The 19,962-nt window shown below is 42.0% G+C and overlaps 2 protein-coding genes across 2 annotated transcripts; one reads left to right on the top strand and one right to left on the bottom strand.

Annotated features, from left to right (window-relative positions):
* LOC121530915 (serine/threonine-protein phosphatase 2A catalytic subunit alpha isoform-like) lies at positions 1-6,006 on the bottom strand. The gene is made up of 7 exons (XM_041836291.2): positions 5,183-6,006; positions 4,406-4,615; positions 3,299-3,472; positions 2,284-2,373; positions 1,597-1,758; positions 1,073-1,191; positions 1-814 (listed from the first exon to the last, which is right to left on the bottom strand). The coding sequence occupies exons 1-7, from the start codon at positions 5,282-5,284 to the stop codon at positions 742-744; spliced, it is 930 nt and encodes a 309-aa protein (XP_041692225.1). The 5' UTR covers positions 5,285-6,006; the 3' UTR covers positions 1-741.
* A 470-nt stretch (positions 6,007-6,476) lies between these two features.
* Positions 6,477-18,118, top strand: LOC121585815 (ATP synthase subunit O, mitochondrial-like). The gene is made up of 6 exons (XM_041902104.1): positions 6,477-6,510; positions 12,347-12,476; positions 14,752-14,847; positions 15,020-15,107; positions 15,437-15,535; positions 18,107-18,118. The coding sequence occupies exons 1-6, from the start codon at positions 6,477-6,479 to the stop codon at positions 18,116-18,118; spliced, it is 459 nt and encodes a 152-aa protein (XP_041758038.1).
* Positions 18,119-19,962: the final 1,844 nt, after the last annotated feature.

The following is a 19,962-nucleotide window of genomic DNA, read 5'->3' as shown; positions in this document are numbered from 1 at the left end:
ATAGATTTGACTCACGTAACGGACAGGTGAGTGACAGAAAAGCTATTTGCTGGGGGTGAAATATAAAACAGAATGCTGTAGTTTGTCATGGTCATGTGATAAAAATTAAATACAAAAGTGCAAAGAGAAAGAAGAATTCAATTCCATCCAATGCCCAACCAACCCTGAAAAACAATGATTTCAAATCACACAAAAAAAGCCATAGAATTTCTGCTCAATTTCCCCCCCCCACAACATATCATATTTACCGCAATCTTCCAGTTAGAGGCCATGCCGAGTTTAGGCGAACCTATCTATTTCATAATTACGGTCCTAACACAACAGTTACATTTAAGAATTAATCTCAGCAGATTAATTCATTCAAAGCAGATATTTTTCCTGACAAAACCAGCAGGTACTGAGAGACTGTCTGCTTCCAAAATGGCACCCTATCCCTATATAGTGCACTACACAGCCACTGTAATCTTTATCATGAAGAATCATTTTCAGAGATATAAATACAACGTCATGCACAGAGAGTAGGAACGGGACTGTGGTGGGTGTAGGTTGTGTGGTCTTCTTTAAAGATGAATGTGACATTTTTTTCTCATTTTGCATTGGTTAATGATGGCACACATTTTGGTCCATGGATAGATGGATGCTTCATTTGTCACAACTCTATACCGATGGTGGCTCGCTCCCTTTTCCCACCTTCTTGACTAAGAAGATTCGACAGCAATGCTTTACAGGAAGTGGGATCTTTTACAGGAAGTAGTCAGGAGTGCGGCGGGTCACATGGGGCTCTCCTCTGCGAGGGGCGGGGTCGAACTGAAGGCTGGACCAGAAACAAAAAGACAGTCACATTTATATCTGATATGATGCTTTTGAGCGATTTTTAGATCTAATAGGAGGGTTCGTTTTATTTCATGAATCAAGATAAATAAGTTAGCAAGCTTCCTTTTCTTATCTACTTGTAACAATTTCCAACGTTTGGAGTTTAACAATAAAGCTACACGTAAAAGCATTGTCAACTGGAATTTTATTCAGAAGTGGATTTATTTTTTAGTAAACACATTTTGAAGTGAATACTTACAAGGAGTACTTGAGCGTGTCATCCAGCTCCATGATGGCGGCCTGGTTTCCACAGCGATAGCAGTAATTGGGTGCACTGAAGATGGTCACTACATTACGGTCATGGCACCAGTTATAACCCTGCCAAAACAAACATTCAGTAAATCTAGGAACAAGACACAAAGTGCAAAACTATCATTACATCATGCAAACAGGACAATGTCTACATTTTGGTCAAAGATTATATAATTTTCAGTATTTTAGAAAAAAGGATAGACATCTTGGGACAAGGCTAGTCAAAACAGTTATATGCTGTGGATCTTTGTGAATGCGAGGCTTGATAAATCACCCTGCACTGAAGGGATTGTGCATATTGGCACATTTCATTATGAAGAAACATGAGAATACCTGCACGCTGTTTTCTGCCCTCAGACTCAGTTTCAACGTAGCAATGACTCAACCACGGCCCATCTTCATCAGGCTAACTGGTGTACATTTTAAATGTGCATTTAATGAGTCCTTAGAGGGTGAAATGTCCCAATGTACCTCCATGACCAGCTGGTGAGCTCTGGAGACCAGGGTGAGTCCGTTAGCATGGTTGAAGGTCTCTGAGATGTCCTGTCCAAAGGTGTAGCCGGCACCGCGGGGAGAGATGCCCCAGCCACCACGGTCATCAGGGTCTGACCACAGCAGGTCACACATCGGACCCTGGAGGAGGGAGGGAGACGGTGGCCATTTTAGTAAGGTCAACAATACTGTGAACACCACATGATGTGAATAAGGTGGCCATATTGGTGAGGTCAGGCTGTAACACTTGGAGCGTCACCACATGATGTGATCAAAGGCGTTGTGTGTGTGCGCATATTACAACTGTGAGATGAGTAGTGACTGGTTGGCCAGAAATCCATGGAACCGATTAACTAGCTGATATACAATGTCAGGGCTTACAGACTCCATTGGTTCAATATCCACACTAGCATTCTATGAAACGCTAAACCACTGGAGACGCTCCACTCTACAGGAACTGAAGAAAGCAGGCATCTCTTGGCTAGAGGCAAAAGCCCTCACACAGAAGTGAGTGAGGTGGAGAGCCATGGTTGACACCCTACGCTCCCAAGGGGGGCCCAAGAGGTTTAAGTCAATACTATGAAACAACACATTGGGCATGCATTCTAACTGGCACGGTAGTATGGAGATTGGACGTGGTTTCTAGGCACGTGGAAGTGAGCTGACCTCATGAGGAACCTCCTGTAAGCGATCCAGCGCTCGGATGTGTTCCAGTGTGTCTATTGAGGGGGACAACCCACCGTGGAGACAGAATATCTGCAGAGGAACGACAAGTCCATTAGACATTTCCATCTAAAATATGTGATGGTTAGAACAAAAATCATTTAGGGTTACATTTCCATCTGACATTGTGTTATTGCTATAAAAACATCAGTAACAGATGCATATGAACATTGTGTTGTAAATGTCCAAATCAATTACTTTTAAGACCTGTCCTCTACAGCCCATTGCTGCTGAATGGCATGGTTTTTTAATAACAATACTGATAAGGGAAGGGATCACTGCCACTACCTCTCTTTCCAACCAAGGTGCATGAATTGAGGACAAACTGAAGGAGAGAGGAGATTCAGCAACACTTGAGAGGATAATGGATTTTTTTTTTTTTTTTTAAAAGCTTATTTATTGCTAAAAGTAGAACCAACGTGTTTCGGCTTTTGGCCTTCATAGTGGTTTTGATGGTCAAAAGTGTTGGTTCTACTTTTAGCAATAAATAAGCTTTTTTATTGAATTCCATTGTCCTCCCAAGTATTGCTGAATCTCCTCTCTCTTTCATAAGTGATACTAATAATACATTAGTTTTATATAGCGCTCTTCAAGGACCCAAACAAAGACACTTATGTAACGCTTCCACTAATAAATAAATTAAAGTGATACATTAAAGCTGCAATATGTAACTTTTTGGGCGACCTGACCAAATTCACAGAGTCTAAGAAGCGGTAGATCTGTTCTATGTGCACTATTTCTATGCTTCCTGTTCTTAAGTTTAGCTTTTGCGTCTTTTATTTTCGGCTTCAAACAGCTGAAAATACAATATTTTTGGTTATGGAAAATATATTTCACAGTGGTTTAGATGGAACAATGATTCTCTACACAATGACTGCTTGTTTTGTCAAATAAACTATTAGAATTTTTGCAACCAGGAAATGTCTGCATAATGCACCTTTAACAACTAATATCTCACCTGGTTATCTACCAGGGCAGTGAGGGGCAGATAGTCAAATAAGTCTGTGAAGTACTTCCAGACGTTGGCGTTTCCGTATTTCCTTAAACACTCGTCGTAGAAGCCGTACACCTGGGTGATCTGTCTGCTCTCGTGGTTCCCTCGAAGGATTGTGATTCGCTCACGGTACCTAACCTGAAAAACAAAACAAAATGATTAACACATCTCTGGGTGGGACAACAAGCGCATAACAACACACATTACAATCAGGTGACTGCACCTTCTGTTCTCATGTCAAACCAGACATGGTTTAAGGTTGACGATGACATTTACAGTAGCAGCAGTAAATCTTATCCTGTGTTATATCAGAAGGCTGTCCTGTCCTCCCTGTAGACTTACTGTCCTCCTCTACCCGTTTGAGTTTTAACCTCGTTGTGGTTTTTCCCTGTGGAAAAACTAGGCAATATCAGAGAGGAATCGGCCAAAGCTATTTCAGAGTGTACTCTAAAACAGGGATGGGCAGCTGGCGGACCGAGGGTATTTTGTAGGCCCGCGTTTCAATCCACCCACCTCCATAAAATCTATATAAAACAAAATTTTACTTAGGGCCTCCAAAAGGCTAGGGCCGGCTCTGACTACATGTGTGGGTATGGATGTGGGTATGCAGAGCTGCAAGACACTGCTTGCCTGGCTACCCAAACGCTACGCCACGCCCACGGATGCGCGTTTTCCTCTGCAATGGGTCTGGATCCGAGTACCTCCACAACGAATTCTAGAACGGAAAAACATTCCAACTGTTCTGATTGGTCCCAGAAACGGATGGGTTGGGCCAGAGCCAGAACACAAGCGGGTAAAGTGGAGGTTTGAAAATGTATCATTGGTTTTGCTACTCGAATTGGTTAGAGATGATCCAATCGCTGATTACTTTGTTTTGTACAATACTTCTCATTTTGATGTCACCACAAACAACTTCAATGACGGCAGTCTCAGACTGAAGTATGTAGCGAACTTTAGAGCAGCGGAAGAATTCCCATTTGAGTCGTCAGGCAAGGCCACTGCAGCCCCTCATGATGAATTTGGATTCACACCCATTAAAATCCCTGCTCTAAAACATTTGGCTATGTTTACCTTGAGAGATACCAGGAGGCTGACAGTCTCTACAGAGTAGTAGCCCCTGTCCACGTAGTCTCCCATGAAGAGGTAGTTGGTGTCCGGAGACTTCCCTCCGATTTTAAACAGCTCTACCAAGTCATGGAACTGACCGTGGACATCTCCGCACACAGTGACCGGACATCTCACCTCCTGCACATTAGACTCCTTCGTCAGGATCTCTTTGGCCTGGAAAGGAGGAGAGGAGTTTGGGGTTAGGGCTTTAGTCAGAGGATGGGGGAAATCAGGGATACAGAGGGATACAGAGCACAAGTTCGGGTGTGTGTATGTTATTTCTTGTTTGAGTATTTACAAAATGCATATGATGCATATTTTTAAGCTGTAACTATATACAGTAGTTGATACCCAAGGGGCAACTGCAACAAGCAAGAACAGAGAGTAAGATCAGCAAGGATATCAAACTGAAATGTCCAAACACATTCATATAAAAATACAACATCAATGCTCCTTACATCCTACAAGTAAACTACAGTACTCAGTCAATGCATGTCTGCCAACTCCACAGTGAATGCAATGGCAATAGGCAGCTCCGCCGCCATTTTCAGAATAATGTAGTTAGCTAGTTAGCTAGTGATAACTAACTAGCAGTAGCATACAAACGTCGTTGGAGAAATTAACCGTGCTCAGACCAATGAGCAATTTAAGATAGTTGTTTAACAGTTAGCTAATGCTAGCCGGCAAACTAGCTTAGTTACGGGCTTACAAGATCATTCGAATGAAATGGGTTACAATTACCTTCTCGCAAAGGGCTTTGACTTGGTTTTCCGAGAGCTGCTTGCATTCGCCGAGTTGCTCAATCCACCCATCCAACTCCTTAGTGAATGACTTGTCGTCCATGTCTAGATATTTTTCAGCTAGCTAGTTAGGTTACCTATTGAAAACGAATTTAGCTAATGCTAGCTGGATAGCTAACGCTTTCTCGTCATTCGCACTCTTTTTGCTTTCGTCGAAAATGAACGCACGACCTAGCTAGGTTACCGACTCTGTTTTAAATGGGTTCAACCCCCCCACCACTAGCTAGCTAGGTTACCGACTCTGTTTTAAATGGGTTCAACCCCCCACCACTAGCTAGCTAGGTTACCGACTCTGTTTTAAATGGGTTCAACCCCCCACCACTAGCTAGCTAGGTTACCGACTCTGTTTTAAATGGGTTCAACCCCCACCACTAGCTAGCTAGGTTACCGACTCTGTTTTAAATGGGTTCAACCCCCCACCACTAGCTAGCTAGGTTACCGACTCTGTTTCTAATGGGTTCAACCCCCCACCCCCACCACTAGCTAGGTTATCGACTCTGTTTTAAATGGATTCAACCCCCCCACCACTAGCTAGCTAGGTTACCGACTCTGTTTTAAATGGGTTCAACCCCCCCACTAGCTAGCTAGGTTACCGAATCTGTTTTAAAAAAAATCAAAAGCAATCACTTTTGCATGTGAAAACACAGAATCCTACTCATCAGCCCAGTTCCAAAACAATGCAATCACTTTTCACCCGATTAAAATGTATTCCACCGGGGTAACCCGAGTCAGATAAACTAACCCCCCCTGGTCTTGCTGCGTTTACGTCATTGGCCGATGTACTTCACTGGTCCCCTTCACCTGGGCTTTGCTGCCACCGTGTGGTTGCAAATGGGAACTACACTGTGCTCTCGGTATCAAAATAAATATCATGAATATTGTGGATAATAGTGTAAATAGATCTACTGTTATTCAAATGCATAGGACTACTGTGCATTCACAGTGAATAAATACAACGGACTGGCAGGATGCAAGTGCAACTTCCCAGAATTTGAGGCGGCTCCTCAGGTTCAAGACACACGCATGCGCATTGAGTTTCATCCTATACAGCAGTAGAAGAAAATGGTCTGTGCAATACTGGATCCTTGGGACATCCCAACTCTGACGTTACCCCATTGAAGTTGACGTTTAAAATGGTTAAGGGAAGGGATATGGTAAGGGTTAAGGTAAGGGATATGGTAAGGGTTTATGGTAGGGACGTCCCAAAGATTCCAGATAGCACTAACCATGAGAAAATGGCAGCACCTTTTGAGGCTAGGAGGACAGCAGGTAAGACATTCAGTATGCAACGTTTATTTTCTGTTGTAAAATAACATAGTTAGCTGAACCTCTTCACCTAAACCCTATGTACATTGTCACTGAATGCAGTTCGCGTCCACGATTACTTATGTTTTGACCAGTCATTGGTTTTGACAGACGTGTCTGATACAATGTAGCAGTACCAAAACTAATTGAATGAATGATGAAGGTTGATATAATGTAACAACCAGTGTCAGGGAAGTTACTCTGAAAATGTAGTTTACCAACCTACCAATTACTTCAAACTGGAAGAAGTTAAGCTACACTAAAGCTACCCTTTAAAAAATATATAGTTTACTATTATAAATTACTTTGAAAAAGTAGTTAACTACATCCAAACTACTTAGTGAAAAATTATCATATCTAAATCTAAAATGTAATTGACTACAAATTACAAGAACAGGAGTCGGATGTTTACACAATGTGTAATTTAAAAGCACAACAACTATGTCTGATGCTGGGAAAAAAAAGAACATTCTTGCCTACTTCACCAATATTTGATTGGATTTGAGCAAAAAAGTAGTGTGGAGTTCCAGGAGTTAACTACACCACTACACCGCCAAAAAGTGATTAACTACTAAAAATACTACCCATATTTGAATGTAGTTCAACTACCACCAAGCTACTGCAAAATGTAGTTACATTACTAGTTGAACTATATGTTCATTACTCCCAGTCACTGCTGAAGAGAGCAGATTATGCTGCATTCTCCCTTTCTATTATCAATGAGGTCAGCCTTTCAGACTGGAGAGAGAGAGAGAGAGAGAGAGAGAGAGAGAGAGAGAGAGAGAGAGAGAGAGAGAGAGAGAGAGAGAGAGAGAGAGAGAGAGAGAGAGAGAGAGAGAGAGAGAGAGAGAGAGAGAGAGAGAGAGAGAGAGAGAGAGAGAGAGAGAGAGAGAGAGAGAAGAGATTCCCAAACCTTCCATAACAAAGCCATCACCTATAGAGAGATGAACTTGGAGAAGAGTCCCCTAAGTAAGCTTGTCCTGGGCCTATGTTCACAAACACAAACAGACCCCACACAGCCCCAGGACAACAACACAATTAGACCCAACCAAATCATGAGAAAACAAAAAGAGAATTACTTGACACATTGGAAAGAACAAACAAAAAAAACAGAGCAAACTAGAATGCTATTTGGCCCTAAACAGAGAGTACACAGTGGCAGAATACCTGACCACTGTGACTGACCCAAACTTAAGGAAAGCTTTGACTATGTACAGACTCAGTGAGCATAGCCTTGCTATTGAGAAAGGCCGCCGTAGGCAGACCTGGCTCTCAAGAGAAGACAGGCTATGTGCACACTGCCCACAAAATGAGGTGGAAACTGAGCTGCACTTCCTAACCTCCTGCCAAATGTATGACCATATTAGAGACACATATTTCCCTCAGATTACAGCGATCCACAAAGAATTCGAAAACAAACCCAATTTTGATAAACTCCCTTATCTACTGGGTGAAAAACCACAGTGTGCCATCACAGCTGCAAGATTTGTGACCTGTTGCCACAAGAAAAGGGCAACCAGTGAAGAACAATATTACAACCCATATTTATGTTTATTTATTTTCCCATTTGTACTTTAACTATTTGCACATTGTTACAACACTGTATATATACATAATATGACATTTGAAATGTCTTTATTCTTTTGAAACTTCTGAGTGTAATGTTTACTGTTAATATTTATTGTTTATTTCACTTTTGTTTACTATCTACTTCACTTGCTTTGGCAATGTTAACACACGTTTCCCATGCCAATAAAGCCCTTAAATTGAAATTGAATTGAATTAAATTGAAATTGAATTGAGAGAGAGAGAGAGAGAGAGAGAGAGAGAGAGAGAGCGAGAGAGAGCGAGGGGGGAGAGAGAGAGAGAGAGAGAGGCCCCACACATAGTAGGTACACCTATAGCTCATCTCTTGGCAGTAGTACTGTAGACTACTTTATCACTGACCTCAACCCAGAGTCTCTCAGAGCGTTCACAGTCAGCCCACTGACACCCCTATCAGACCACAGCAAAATCACAGTCTACTTGAACAGAGCAATACTCAATCATGAGGCATCAAAGCCAAAGGAACTGAATAATATTAAGAAATGCTATAGATGGAAGGAAAGTAGTGTTGAAACCTACCAAAAACAATTAGGAAACAACAAATTCAATCCATTCTAGACAACTTCCTGGACAAAAGCGTTCCACTGTAATAGTGAAGGTGTAAACTTGGCAGTAGAAAACCTAAACAGTATATTTGACCTCTCAGCTTCCCTATCAAATCTAAAAATCTCTAACAGAAAACCAAAGAAAAGTAATAACAGTGATAAATGGTTTGATGAAGAGTGCAAAAACCTAAGAAAGAAATTGAGAAACCTATCCAACCAAAAACATAGAGACCCAGAAAACCTGAGCCTACGCCTTCACTATGGTGAATCACTAAAACAATACAGAAATACACTACGGAAAAGAAGGAACAGCATGTCAGAAATCAGCTCAATGTAATTGAAGAATCCATAGACTCTAACCACTTCTGGGAAAATTGGAAAACACTAAACAAACAACAACACAAAGAGCTATCTATCCAAAAACGGAGATGTATGGGTAAACCACTTCTCAACCTTTTTGGCCCTATAACAGAGAACAAACAGCAAAAAAATATACATGATCAAATGCAAATCTTAGAATCAACTATTAAAGACTACCAGAACCCACTGGATTCTCCAATTACATTGAATGAACTACAGGACAAAATACAAACCCTCCAACCCAAAAAGTCCTGTGGTGTTGATGGTATCCTCAATGAAATGATCAAATATACAGACCACAAATTTCAATTAGCTATACTTAAACTCTTTAACATCATCCTTAGCTCTGGCATCTTCCCCAATATTTGGAACCAAGGACTGATCACCCCAATCCACAAAAAGTGGAGACAAATTTGACCCCAATAACTACCGTGGGATATGCGTCAACAGCAACCTTGGGAAAATCCTCTGCATTATCATTAACAGCAGACTAGTTAATTTCCTCAGTGAAAACAATGTACTGAGCAAATGTCAAATTGGCTTTTTACCAAATTACCGTACGACAGACCACGTATTCACCCTGCACACCTAATTGACAAACAAACAAACCAAAACAAAGGCAAAGTCTTCTCATGCTTTGTTGATTTCAAAAAAAGCTTTTGACTCAATTTGGCATGAGGGTCTGCTATACAAATTGATGGAAAGTGGGGTTGGGGGAAAAACATACGACATTATAAAATCCATGTACACAAGCAACAAGTGTGCGGTTAAAATTGGCAAAAAAACACACACATTTCTTTCCACAGGGCCGTGGGGTGAGACAGGGATGCAGTTTAAGCCCCACCCTCTTCAACATATATATCAACGAATTGGCGAGGGCACTAGAACAGTCTGCAGCACCCGGCCTCACCCTACTAGAATCTGAAGTCAAATGTCTTCTGTTTGCTGATGATCTGGTGCTTCTGTCACCAACCAAGGAGGGCCTACAGCAGCACCTAGATCTTCTGCACAGATTCTGTCAGACCTGGGCCCTGACAGTAAATCTCAGTAAGACAAAAATAATGGTGTTCCAAAAAGGTCCAGTTGCCAGGACCACAAATACAAATTCCATCTAGACACCGTTGCCCTAGAGCACACAAAAAACTATACATACCTCGGCCTAAACATCAGCGCCACAGGTAACTTCCCACAAAGCTGTGAACGATCTGAGAGACAAGGCAAGAAGGGCCTTCTATGCCATCAAAAGGAACATAAAATTTGACATACCAATTAGGATCTGGCTAAAAATACTTGAATCAGTTATAGAACCCATTGCCCTTTATGGTTCTGAGGTCTGGGGTCCGCTCACCAACCAAGAATTCACAAAATGGGACAAACACCAAATTGAGACTCTGCATGCAGAATTCTGCAAAAACATCCTCCGTGTACAACGTAAAACACCAAATAATGCATGCAGAGCAGAATTAGGCCAATACCCGCTAATTATCAAAATCCAGAAAAGAGCCGTTAAATTCTATAACCACTTAAAAGGAAGCGATTCCCAAACCTTCCATAACAAAGCCATCACCTACAGAGATGAACTTGGAGAAGAGTCCCCTAAGTAAGCTTGTCATGGGGCTCTGTTCACAAACACAAACAGACCCCACACAGCCCCAGGACAACAACAACAACAATAACACAATTAGACCCAAACAAATCATCGAAAACAAAAAGATAATTACTTGACACATTGGAAAGAACAAACAAAAAAAACAGAGCAAACTAGAATGCTATTTGGCCCTAAACAGAGAGTACACAGTGGCAGAATACCTGACCACTGTGACTGACCCAAACTTAAGGAAAGCTTTGACTATGTACAGACTCAGTGAGCATAGCCTTGCTATTGAGAAAGGCCGCCATAGGCAGACCTGGCTCTCAGAGAAGACAGACTATGTGCACACTGCCCACAAAATGAGGTGGAAACTGAGCTGCACTTCCTAACCTCCTGCCAAATGTATGACCATATTAGAGACACATATTTCCCTCAGATTACAGCGATCCACAAAGAATTCGAAAACAAACCCAATTTTGATAAACTCCCTTATCTACTGGGTGAAAAACCACAGTGTGCCATCATAGCTGCAAGATTTGTGACCTGTTGCCACAAGAAAAGGGCAACCAGTGAAGAACAAACACCATTGTAAATACAACCCATATTTATGTTTATTTATTTTCCCATTTGTACTTTAACTATTTGCACATTGTTACAACACTGTATATATACATAATATGACATTTGAAATGTCTTTATTCTTTTGAAACTTCTGAGTGTAATGTTTACTGTTAATATTTATTGTTTATTTCACTTTTGTTTACTATCTACTTCACTTGCTTTGGCAATGTTAACACACGTTTCCCATGCCAATAAAGCCCTTAAATTAAATTGAATTGAATTAAATTGAATTGAATTGAATTGAGAGGAGACTCGGCCGCCTGTGAGTGCTTTGGGACGTGGGTGGGACGGCAGCACCCGCTGCTCGTTGAGAAGAGTAAGAACGATACGTGCTTTCACGTCAGTCTCCAAAAGTCTCCAATAACACCAGAAAAAGTCGCTAGATTTGTCGCTAGTCGATTTTTAAAAAATGTGTCGCTAGAGGGGGTCTGAAAACTCGCTAAATATAGCGGAAAAAGTCGCTAAATTGGCAACACTGCTCACTCGCTGTCAAATCAATGCCAGTTTTATCCAAGCAATGCTCTCTCTCTTCTCGCAGGTCCGTCAGTTCAGCGCTTGGCTGACCAGGCAAGTGCTGGTCAAGGTAAGAAAAGCAGAACGAACAAGCTACTGGAAGGGCTCAATGATGTCTGACGACTTGAGAACGATATTATCAAACACAGGTGTCTAGTCGAAAGATGTAGCCGTCACAGATGGTCAAAAAATTAAGCAAAATATCTCAAGATAATCCCAAAATGTCTAATGGGTGCAATGACAAGGAAAACCTCTCTGCAACCTGTTTATCCCTGTTTATTTTAGCCTCCCGTCCAGGTGTAGGGAGTTGAGGGTCGCTATACCTCTCTCCTCAGAAGCCAGCAAGCAGGGCAGACTGGAGCAAGTGGTCACAGTGTCTGTATGTCAGTCCCATTCGGTTCCAACACAAACACACACACACACACACACACACACACACACATACATACATGGGAATTGCTGACTGTCATCTGTCCCGTGAACCTGGATACTTTTCTCTTTTCAGACTGGCACCCAGCTACTGCCCCATAGCTATAGTAAACAGGCATATTTCTGTTCCTCCAAGCCCTAGTCAAGGACCCCAAGCTATCTGGCATCATGATGAACCCCCATGTTAAACGCAGCATCAAACACACCAACACTGATGTCATGACAAAGACAGGGATGTCTCCCGTCATCATTAACCTCATCAGTGGGTAGCCAGCCTTACAGTGGCTTGCGAAAGTATTCACCCCCCCCTTGGCATTTTTCCTATTTTGTTACCTTACAACCTGGAATGAAAATAGATTTTTGGGGGGTTTGTATCATTTGATTTACACAACATGCCTACCACTTTGAAGATGCAAAATATTTTTTTTATTGTGAACCAAACAAGAAATAAGACAATAAAACTGAACTTGAGCGTGCATAACTATTCACCCCCACAAAGTCAATACTTTGTAGAGCCACCTTTTGCAGCAATTACAGCTGCAAGTCTCTTGGGGTATGTCTCTATAAGCTTGGCACATCTAGCCACTGGGATTTTTGCCCATTCTTCAAGGCAAAACTGCTCCAGCTCCTTCAAGTTGGATGGGTTCCGCTGGTGTACAGCAATCTTTAAGTCATACCACAGATTCTCAATTGGATTGAGGTCTGGGCTTTGACTAGGCCATTCCAAGACATTTAAATGTTTCCCCTTAAACCACTAGTGTTGCTTTAGCAGTATGCTTAGGGTCATTGTCCTGCTGGAAGGTGAACCTCCGTCCCAGTCTCAAATCTCTGGAAGACTGAAACAGGTTTCCCTCAAGAATTTCCCTGTATTTAGCGGCATCCATCATTCCTTCAATTTTGACCAGTTTCCCAGTCCCTGCCGATGAAACACATCCCCACAGCATGATGCTGCCACCACCATGCTTCACTGTGGGGATGGGGTGATGAGAGGTGTTGGGTTTGCGCCAGACATAGCGTTTTCCTTGATGGCCAAAAAGCTAAATTTTAGTCTCATCTGAGCAGAGTACCTTCTTCCATATGTTTTGGGAGTCTCCCACATGCCTTGTTTGCTTATTTTTTTCCATAAAGCCCAGCTCTGTGGAGTGTACGGCTTAAAGTGGTCCTATGGACAGATACTCCAATCTCTGCTGTGGAGCTTTGCAGCTCCTTCAGGGTTATCTTTGGTATCTTTGTTGCCTCTCTGATTAATGCCCTCTTTGCCTGGTCAGTGAGTTTTGGTGGGCGGCCCTCTCTTGGCAGGTTTGTTGTGGTGCCATATTCTTTCAATTTTTAATAATGGATTTAATGGTGCTCCGTGGGATGTTCAAAGTTTCAGATATTTTTTTAGAACCCAACCCTGATCTGTACTTCTCCACAACTTTGTCCCTGACCTGTTTGGAGAGCTCCTTGGTCTTCATGGTGCCGCTTGCTTGGTGGTGCCCCTTGCTTAGTGGTGCCCCTTGCTTAGTTGTGTTGCAGACTCTGGGGCCTTTCAGAACAGGTGTATATATACTGAGATCATGTGACACTTAGATTGCACACAGGTATACTTTATTTGACTAATTATGAGACTTCTTAAGGTAATTGGTTGCACCAGATCTTATTTAGGGGCTTCATAGCAAAGGGAGTGAATACATATGCACACACCTCTTTTCCGTTATTTATTTTTTGTTTGAAACAAGTTATTTTTTTTCATTTCACTTCACCAATTTGGACTATTTTGTGTATGTCCGTTACATGAAATCCAAATAAAAATCCATTTAAATTACAGGTATGTAATGCAACAAAATGGGAAAAAAACGCCAAGGGGGATGAATACTTTTGCAAGGCACTGTATGTCAGACTTGTGTATCTGTCTCGACAGACAGGTGAATGAAAGATAGTGTTACAAAAGTTGTGTGTGATAACTGTGTAATGTATAACAGTGTGATGTTTACGTGCCTGTATCTGATGCCCTGATGTAGCCAGTAACACAGGGACACACAAAGTCAATCTGAAATGAATCATTGTTTATTAACAGCAAGCTGGAGAGGTCACAGTCAAACTTAGATGCATAAAGTACCGGTCTGAAGTGGGCTCCATTGGGGCAGTCCCGTTTTGTTCTCTTATATACTTGTTACATACAAGTTATATTTGCATGATTTAGCTTATTTATCATTCGTATTTAATTCATCATTAACCTTTGGTTCATTCATGTGACCGACCAATCCTGGTTCATGCATGTGACAGACCAATACCTCACAGGGCTTCTTCTCTCTAAGCTGAGACCTTGAAACTGAGATATCCTTTCGTTCTCAAAACAAGGTTCTGGGCGTACTGCCCAAATTGCAGATACTGACAGTGAGGATTCGTTCAATCAGTCACTTGCATGAACACAGAAATTGGTTATTAGAAAAGCACAAACATAGACATTTTCCATCACAGGAGATTAACTACATTTGTATTGAATTGAATAATAGTGTATCTTTACTTCCATTCCTCAGATGTTATTGGCTGATAAAGGCTGTCTGACCTCCTGACCTCTGACGTCATCTCAGCTTTCAGTAAGATGATGAGTGCCCACCGTGGAGAGGTCATCTGTACTGTCAGCACCACACAGGTGAGATCTAACACACACACACACACACACACACTCCATCATTACACAGATTTAATCTAATCCCAGATCAGCCAACTCAAGACGTACATTAATCAACACTAAAATGTAATTTACGTTTACATTTACAGGACTTGGATCATTTGCAGGTGAATTATTTGACGTCTTCCTAATCCTGTGTGTCTTTCACAACCTCAAAGACCTGAGAGTTGCTCTGAATGGGTTCCTGGCCAGAGGAGAGACGCTCGAGCTGGAGACTAAGGTGGGAACTAGGAACTCACAGAGGAGGCTACTGAATAGCTAATACTGAATAGACATCGTATGAAAATATAAGCACTCACTAACTGTAAGTCGCTCTGAATAAGAGCGTCTGCTAAAATGACTAAAAATGTAAAAAGAAAAAACAAGCCACAGTGGATGAAAGAAGAATGGAATCACCTACAGAATCAGAAACGTTGACATTTTAGACTTATATTTCCGTTACCCCAGACTACAATCCTCACCATAAAGTCAGCGAAATATAGTGACTATGAGCTGGTTTGTACATGCTGCTACAAGTCTGAACGTCTTCTCTGTTCTCTCTCTGCCCAGTCTGACCCCTCCATCCTGGGTGGACTGACAGTCAGCATCAGGGAAAAGTCTACCAAGACTAAGATCCAGAAACTGACCTTAGGGAGACCTAAGATTTGTGTCCCAAATGGCACCCTATTCCCTACACCTACATTTAAGTCATTTAGCAGACACTCTTATCCAGAGCGACTTACAGTTAGTGAGTGCATACATATATATATATATTTTTAAAATGTTTTTTATTTATTAATTGTTTATACCCCCCGTGGGAATCGAACCCACAACCCTGGCGTTACCAACTGAGCTACATCCCTGCCAGCCATTCCCTCCCCTACCCTGGACCAATTGTGCGCCGCCCCATGGGTCTCCCGGTCGCGGCCGGCTACGACAGAGCCTTGATTCGAACCAGGATCTCTAGTGGCACAGCTAGCACTGCGATGCAGCGCCTTAGACCACTGCGCCACTCGGGAGGCACACTCTATTATAGTGCACTACTTTTGACCAGGGCCCATAGGGTAGTGCACTATATATTTTATTTTATATTTTATTTTACCTTTATTTAACTAGGCAAGTCAGTTAAGAACACATTCTTATTTACAATGACGGCCTACACCGGCCAAACCCGGACGACACTGGGCCAATTGTGCGCCGCCCCATGGGTCTCCCGGTCGCGGCCGGTTTTGATACAGCCTGGAATCGAACCAGGGGGTCTGTAGTGACGCCTCAAGCACTGAGATGCAGTGCCTTGGACCGCTGCGCCACTCGGGAGCCCCAGCAGGTAGCCTAGCGGTTAAGAGCGTTGGGCCAGTAACGGAAAGGTCGCTGGTTTGAATCCCCAAGCCAACTAGGTGACAAATCTGTTGATGTGCCTTTGAGCAAGGCACTTAACCCTAATTGGTCCTGTAAGTCGCTCTGGATAAGAGCGTCTGCTAAATGACCAAAATGTTTTGTACTTATGCATAATCAACTGGACCTAAGTCCTGTGGACTCAGTAGGGAATGAATGGGTAGTGGAACAATGTTAAGGAGAAATGCTTATGTACATTGCATTCGGAAAGTATTCAAACCCCTTGACTTTTTCCACATTTTGTTACATTACAGATTTATTCTAAAATGGATTAAATAAATAAAAATTCCTCAGCAATCTACACACAATACCCCATAATGACAAAGTGAAAACAGGTTTTTAGAAATTTTGGCAAATGTATATAAAAAAATATAAACTTATTTACATAAGTATTCAGACCCTTTGCTATGAGACTCGAAATTGAGAGCAGGTGCATCCTTTTTCCATTGATCATCCTTGAGATGTTTCTACAACTTGATTGGAGTCCACCTGTGGTAAATTCAATTGAATGGAAATGATTTGGAAAGGCACACACCTGTTTATATAAGGTCACACAGTTGACAGTGCAAGTCAGAGCAAAAACCAAGCCATGAGGTCAAAGGAATTGTCTGTACAGACAGGATTGTGTCGAGGCACAGATCTGGGGAAGGGAACCAAACATTTCTGCAGCATTGAAGGTCCCCAAGAACACGGTGGCCTCCATAATTCTTAAATGGAAGAAGTTTGGAACCACCAAGACTCTTCCTAGAGCTGGCCTCCCAGCCAAACTGAGCAATCGGGGGAAAAGGGCCTTGGTCAGGGAGGTGACCAAGAACCCGATGGTCACTCTGACAGAGCTCCAGAGTTCCTCTGTGGAGATGGGAGAACCTTCCAGAAGGACAACCATCTCTGCAGCACTCCACCAATCAGGCCTTTTATGGTAGAGTGGCCAGACGAAAGCCACTCCTCAGTAAAAGGCACATGACAGCCTGCTTGGAGTTTGCCAAAAGGCACCTAAAGACTCTCAGACCACGAGAAACAAGATTATCTGGTCTGATGAAACCAAGATTGAACTCTTTGGCCTGAATGCCAAGCGTCACATCTGGAGGAAACCTGGCACCATCCCTACTGTGAAGCATGGTGGTGGCAGCATCATGCTGTGGGGATGTTTTTCAGCTGCAGGGACTGGGAAACTAGTCAGGATCGAGGGAAAGATGAACGGAGCAAAGTATAGAGAGATCCTTGATGACAACCTGCTCCAGAGCGCTCAGGACCTCAGACTGGGGCGAAGGTTCACCTTCCAACAGGACAATGACCCTAAGCACACAGCCAAGACAACGCAGGAGTGGCTTCGGGACAAGTCTCTGAATGTCCTTGAGTGGCCCAGCCTGGACTTGAACCCGATCGAACATCTCTAGAGAGACCTGAAAATAGCTGTGCAGCGACGCTCCCCATCCAACCTGACCGCCTGAGATGATCTGCAGAGAAGAATGGGAGAAACTCCCCAAATACAGGTGCCAAGCTTGTAGTGTCATACCCAAGAAGACTCGAGGCTGTAATTGCTGCCAAAGGTGCTTCAACAAAGTACTCAGTAAAGGGTCTGAATACTTATGTAAATGTGATATTTCCGTTTCTTTATATTTAATACATTTGCAAAAATTTCTAAAAACCTGTTTTTGCTTTGTTATTATGGGGTATTGTGTGTAGATTGATGAGGGGGAAAAAACTATTTAATCCATTTTAGAATAAAGCTGTAACGTAACAAAATGTGGAAAAAGTCAAGGGGTCTGAATACTTTCAAATGCACTGTATGTAGTGACTGGGTGTATATGTGTTTTAATGTCACTATATATTATTGCTTCCCAGCTTCGATCTTAACAGTACAAATTATTACAGTAAAGCCAGTCTTTCTGTTGTCTTGTTCACATGAAATATTATGTATTATAAAAACCACTGGATTTGTTTGTTTGTTGGTGTTGATTTGCAAAGCCATAGCGAGGCTAGTTGATTTGCGGATGCAGTCAAAGAAATGTGTGTGGAAAATATTGCACTAAAATATTTGTTTACAGTTTCACAGAGGCAAACTGTTTGACAATCAGACATTGAAGAACTAGGGACGTGACTGAAATGTGAATATCAAATCAAATTTTATTGGTCGCATACACATATTTAGCTATGTTATTGTGGGTGTAGCGAAATGCAGCTCCAACAGTGCAGTAATATCTAACAATGCACACACATCTAAAAGTAAAATAATGGAATTAAGAAATATATAAATATTTGGACGAACAATGTCGGAGTCCAGATATCATAAAGTTATTTCCGGCTGTATGTAATAATGCAAAGAACGTTCTGGGCTAAAAACGTGAGAAATAATGTTTAAAATAAAATAAAATACTGCAAAGTTGCTTAGGAGCCTGAAACAAGGTGGCCATGTCTATTGGGGTCATCTTGACTTCTTTAATATTTTTATTTTAGATAACCTTTATTTAACTAGGCAAGTCAGTTAAGAACAAATTCTTATTTACAATGACGGCCTACCAAAAGGCAAAAGGTCTCCTGCGGGGACGGGGGCTGGGATTAAAAATATAGGACAAAACACACATCACGACAAGAGAGACACCACAACACTACATAAAGAGAGACCTAAGACAACAACAGCATGGCAGGAAACACATGACAACACAGCATGGTAGAAACACAACATGACAACAACATGGTAGCAACACAACATGGCAGCAGCACAACATGGCAGCAGCACAAAACATGGTACATTATTGGGCACAGATAACAGCACAAAGGGCAAAAAGGTAGAGAGAACGATACATAATGCGAAGCAGCCACAACTGTCAGTAAGAGTGTCCATGATTGAGTCTTTGAATGTAGAGATGGAGAAAAAACTGTCCAGTTTGAGTGTTTTTTGCAGCTTGTTCCAGTCGCTTAGGTTGGAGTCATTAAAACTTGTTTTTCAACCACTCCACAAATGTCTTGTTAACAAACTATAGTTTTGGCAAGCGATGGAGTGTGTGTTTGTGCATGACACAAATAATTGTTCCAACAATTGTTTACAGACAGATTATTTCACTTATAATTCACTGTATCAAAATTCCGGTGGGTCAGAAGTTTACATAAACTAAGTTGACTGTGCCTTTAAACAGCTTGGAAAATTCCAGAACATGATGTCATGGCTTTAGAAGCTTCTGATAGGCTAATTGACATCATTTGAGTCAATTGGAGGTGTACCTGTGGATGTATTTCAAGGCTTACCTTCAAAATCAGTGCCTCTTTGCTTGACATCATGGGAAAATCAAAAGAAATCAGCCAAGACCTCCGAAAAAAAATTGTAGACCTCCACAAGTCTGGTTCATCCTTGGGAGCAATTTCCAAATGCCTGAAAATACCACGTTCATCTGTACAAAAAATAGTACGCAAGTATAAACACCATGGGACCACGCAGCCATCATACCGCTCAGGAAGGAGACGCATTCTGTCTCCTAGAAATGAACGTACTTTGGTGCGAAAAGTGCAAATCAATCCCAGAACAACAGCAAAGGACCTTGTGAAGATACTGGAGGAAGCAGGTACAAAAGTATCTATATCCACAGTAAAATGAGTCCTATATCGACATAACCTGAAAGGCCGCTCAGCAAGGAAGAAGCCACTGCTCTAAAACCGCCATAAAAAAGCCAGACTACGGTTTGCAACTGCACATGGGGACAAAG

The sequence above is a fragment of the Coregonus clupeaformis genome, chromosome 2 (assembly GCF_020615455.1).
Source record: "Coregonus clupeaformis isolate EN_2021a chromosome 2, ASM2061545v1, whole genome shotgun sequence".
Classification (NCBI taxonomy): domain Eukaryota; kingdom Metazoa; phylum Chordata; class Actinopteri; order Salmoniformes; family Salmonidae; genus Coregonus; species Coregonus clupeaformis.
The sequence above is the reverse complement of the archived record's forward strand: the minus strand, read 5'-3'. Positions and strand labels throughout refer to the sequence as shown.

Coding starts and splice junctions, on each gene's coding strand:
- LOC121585815 (XM_041902104.1), top strand. CDS start 6,477: ATGGCAGCACCTTTTGAGGCTAGGAGGACAGCAG. Junction 12,477..14,751: donor ATCATTAACCTCATCAGTGG/GTAGCCAGCCTT, acceptor TGGCTGATAAAG/GCTGTCTGACCTCCTGACCT. Junction 14,848..15,019: donor TGTACTGTCAGCACCACACA/GGTGAGATCTAA, acceptor CGTCTTCCTAAT/CCTGTGTGTCTTTCACAACC.
- LOC121530915 (XM_041836291.2), bottom strand. CDS start 5,284: ATGGACGACAAGTCATTCACTAAGGAGTTGGATGGGTGGATTGAGCAA. Junction 4,616..5,182: donor TCAAAGCCCTTTGCGAGAAG/GTAATTGTAACC, acceptor CCTCCTTTCCAG/GCCAAAGAGATCCTGACGAA. Junction 3,473..4,405: donor GCCTCCTGGTATCTCTCAAG/GTAAACATAGCC, acceptor TTTGTTTTTCAG/GTTAGGTACCGTGAGCGAAT.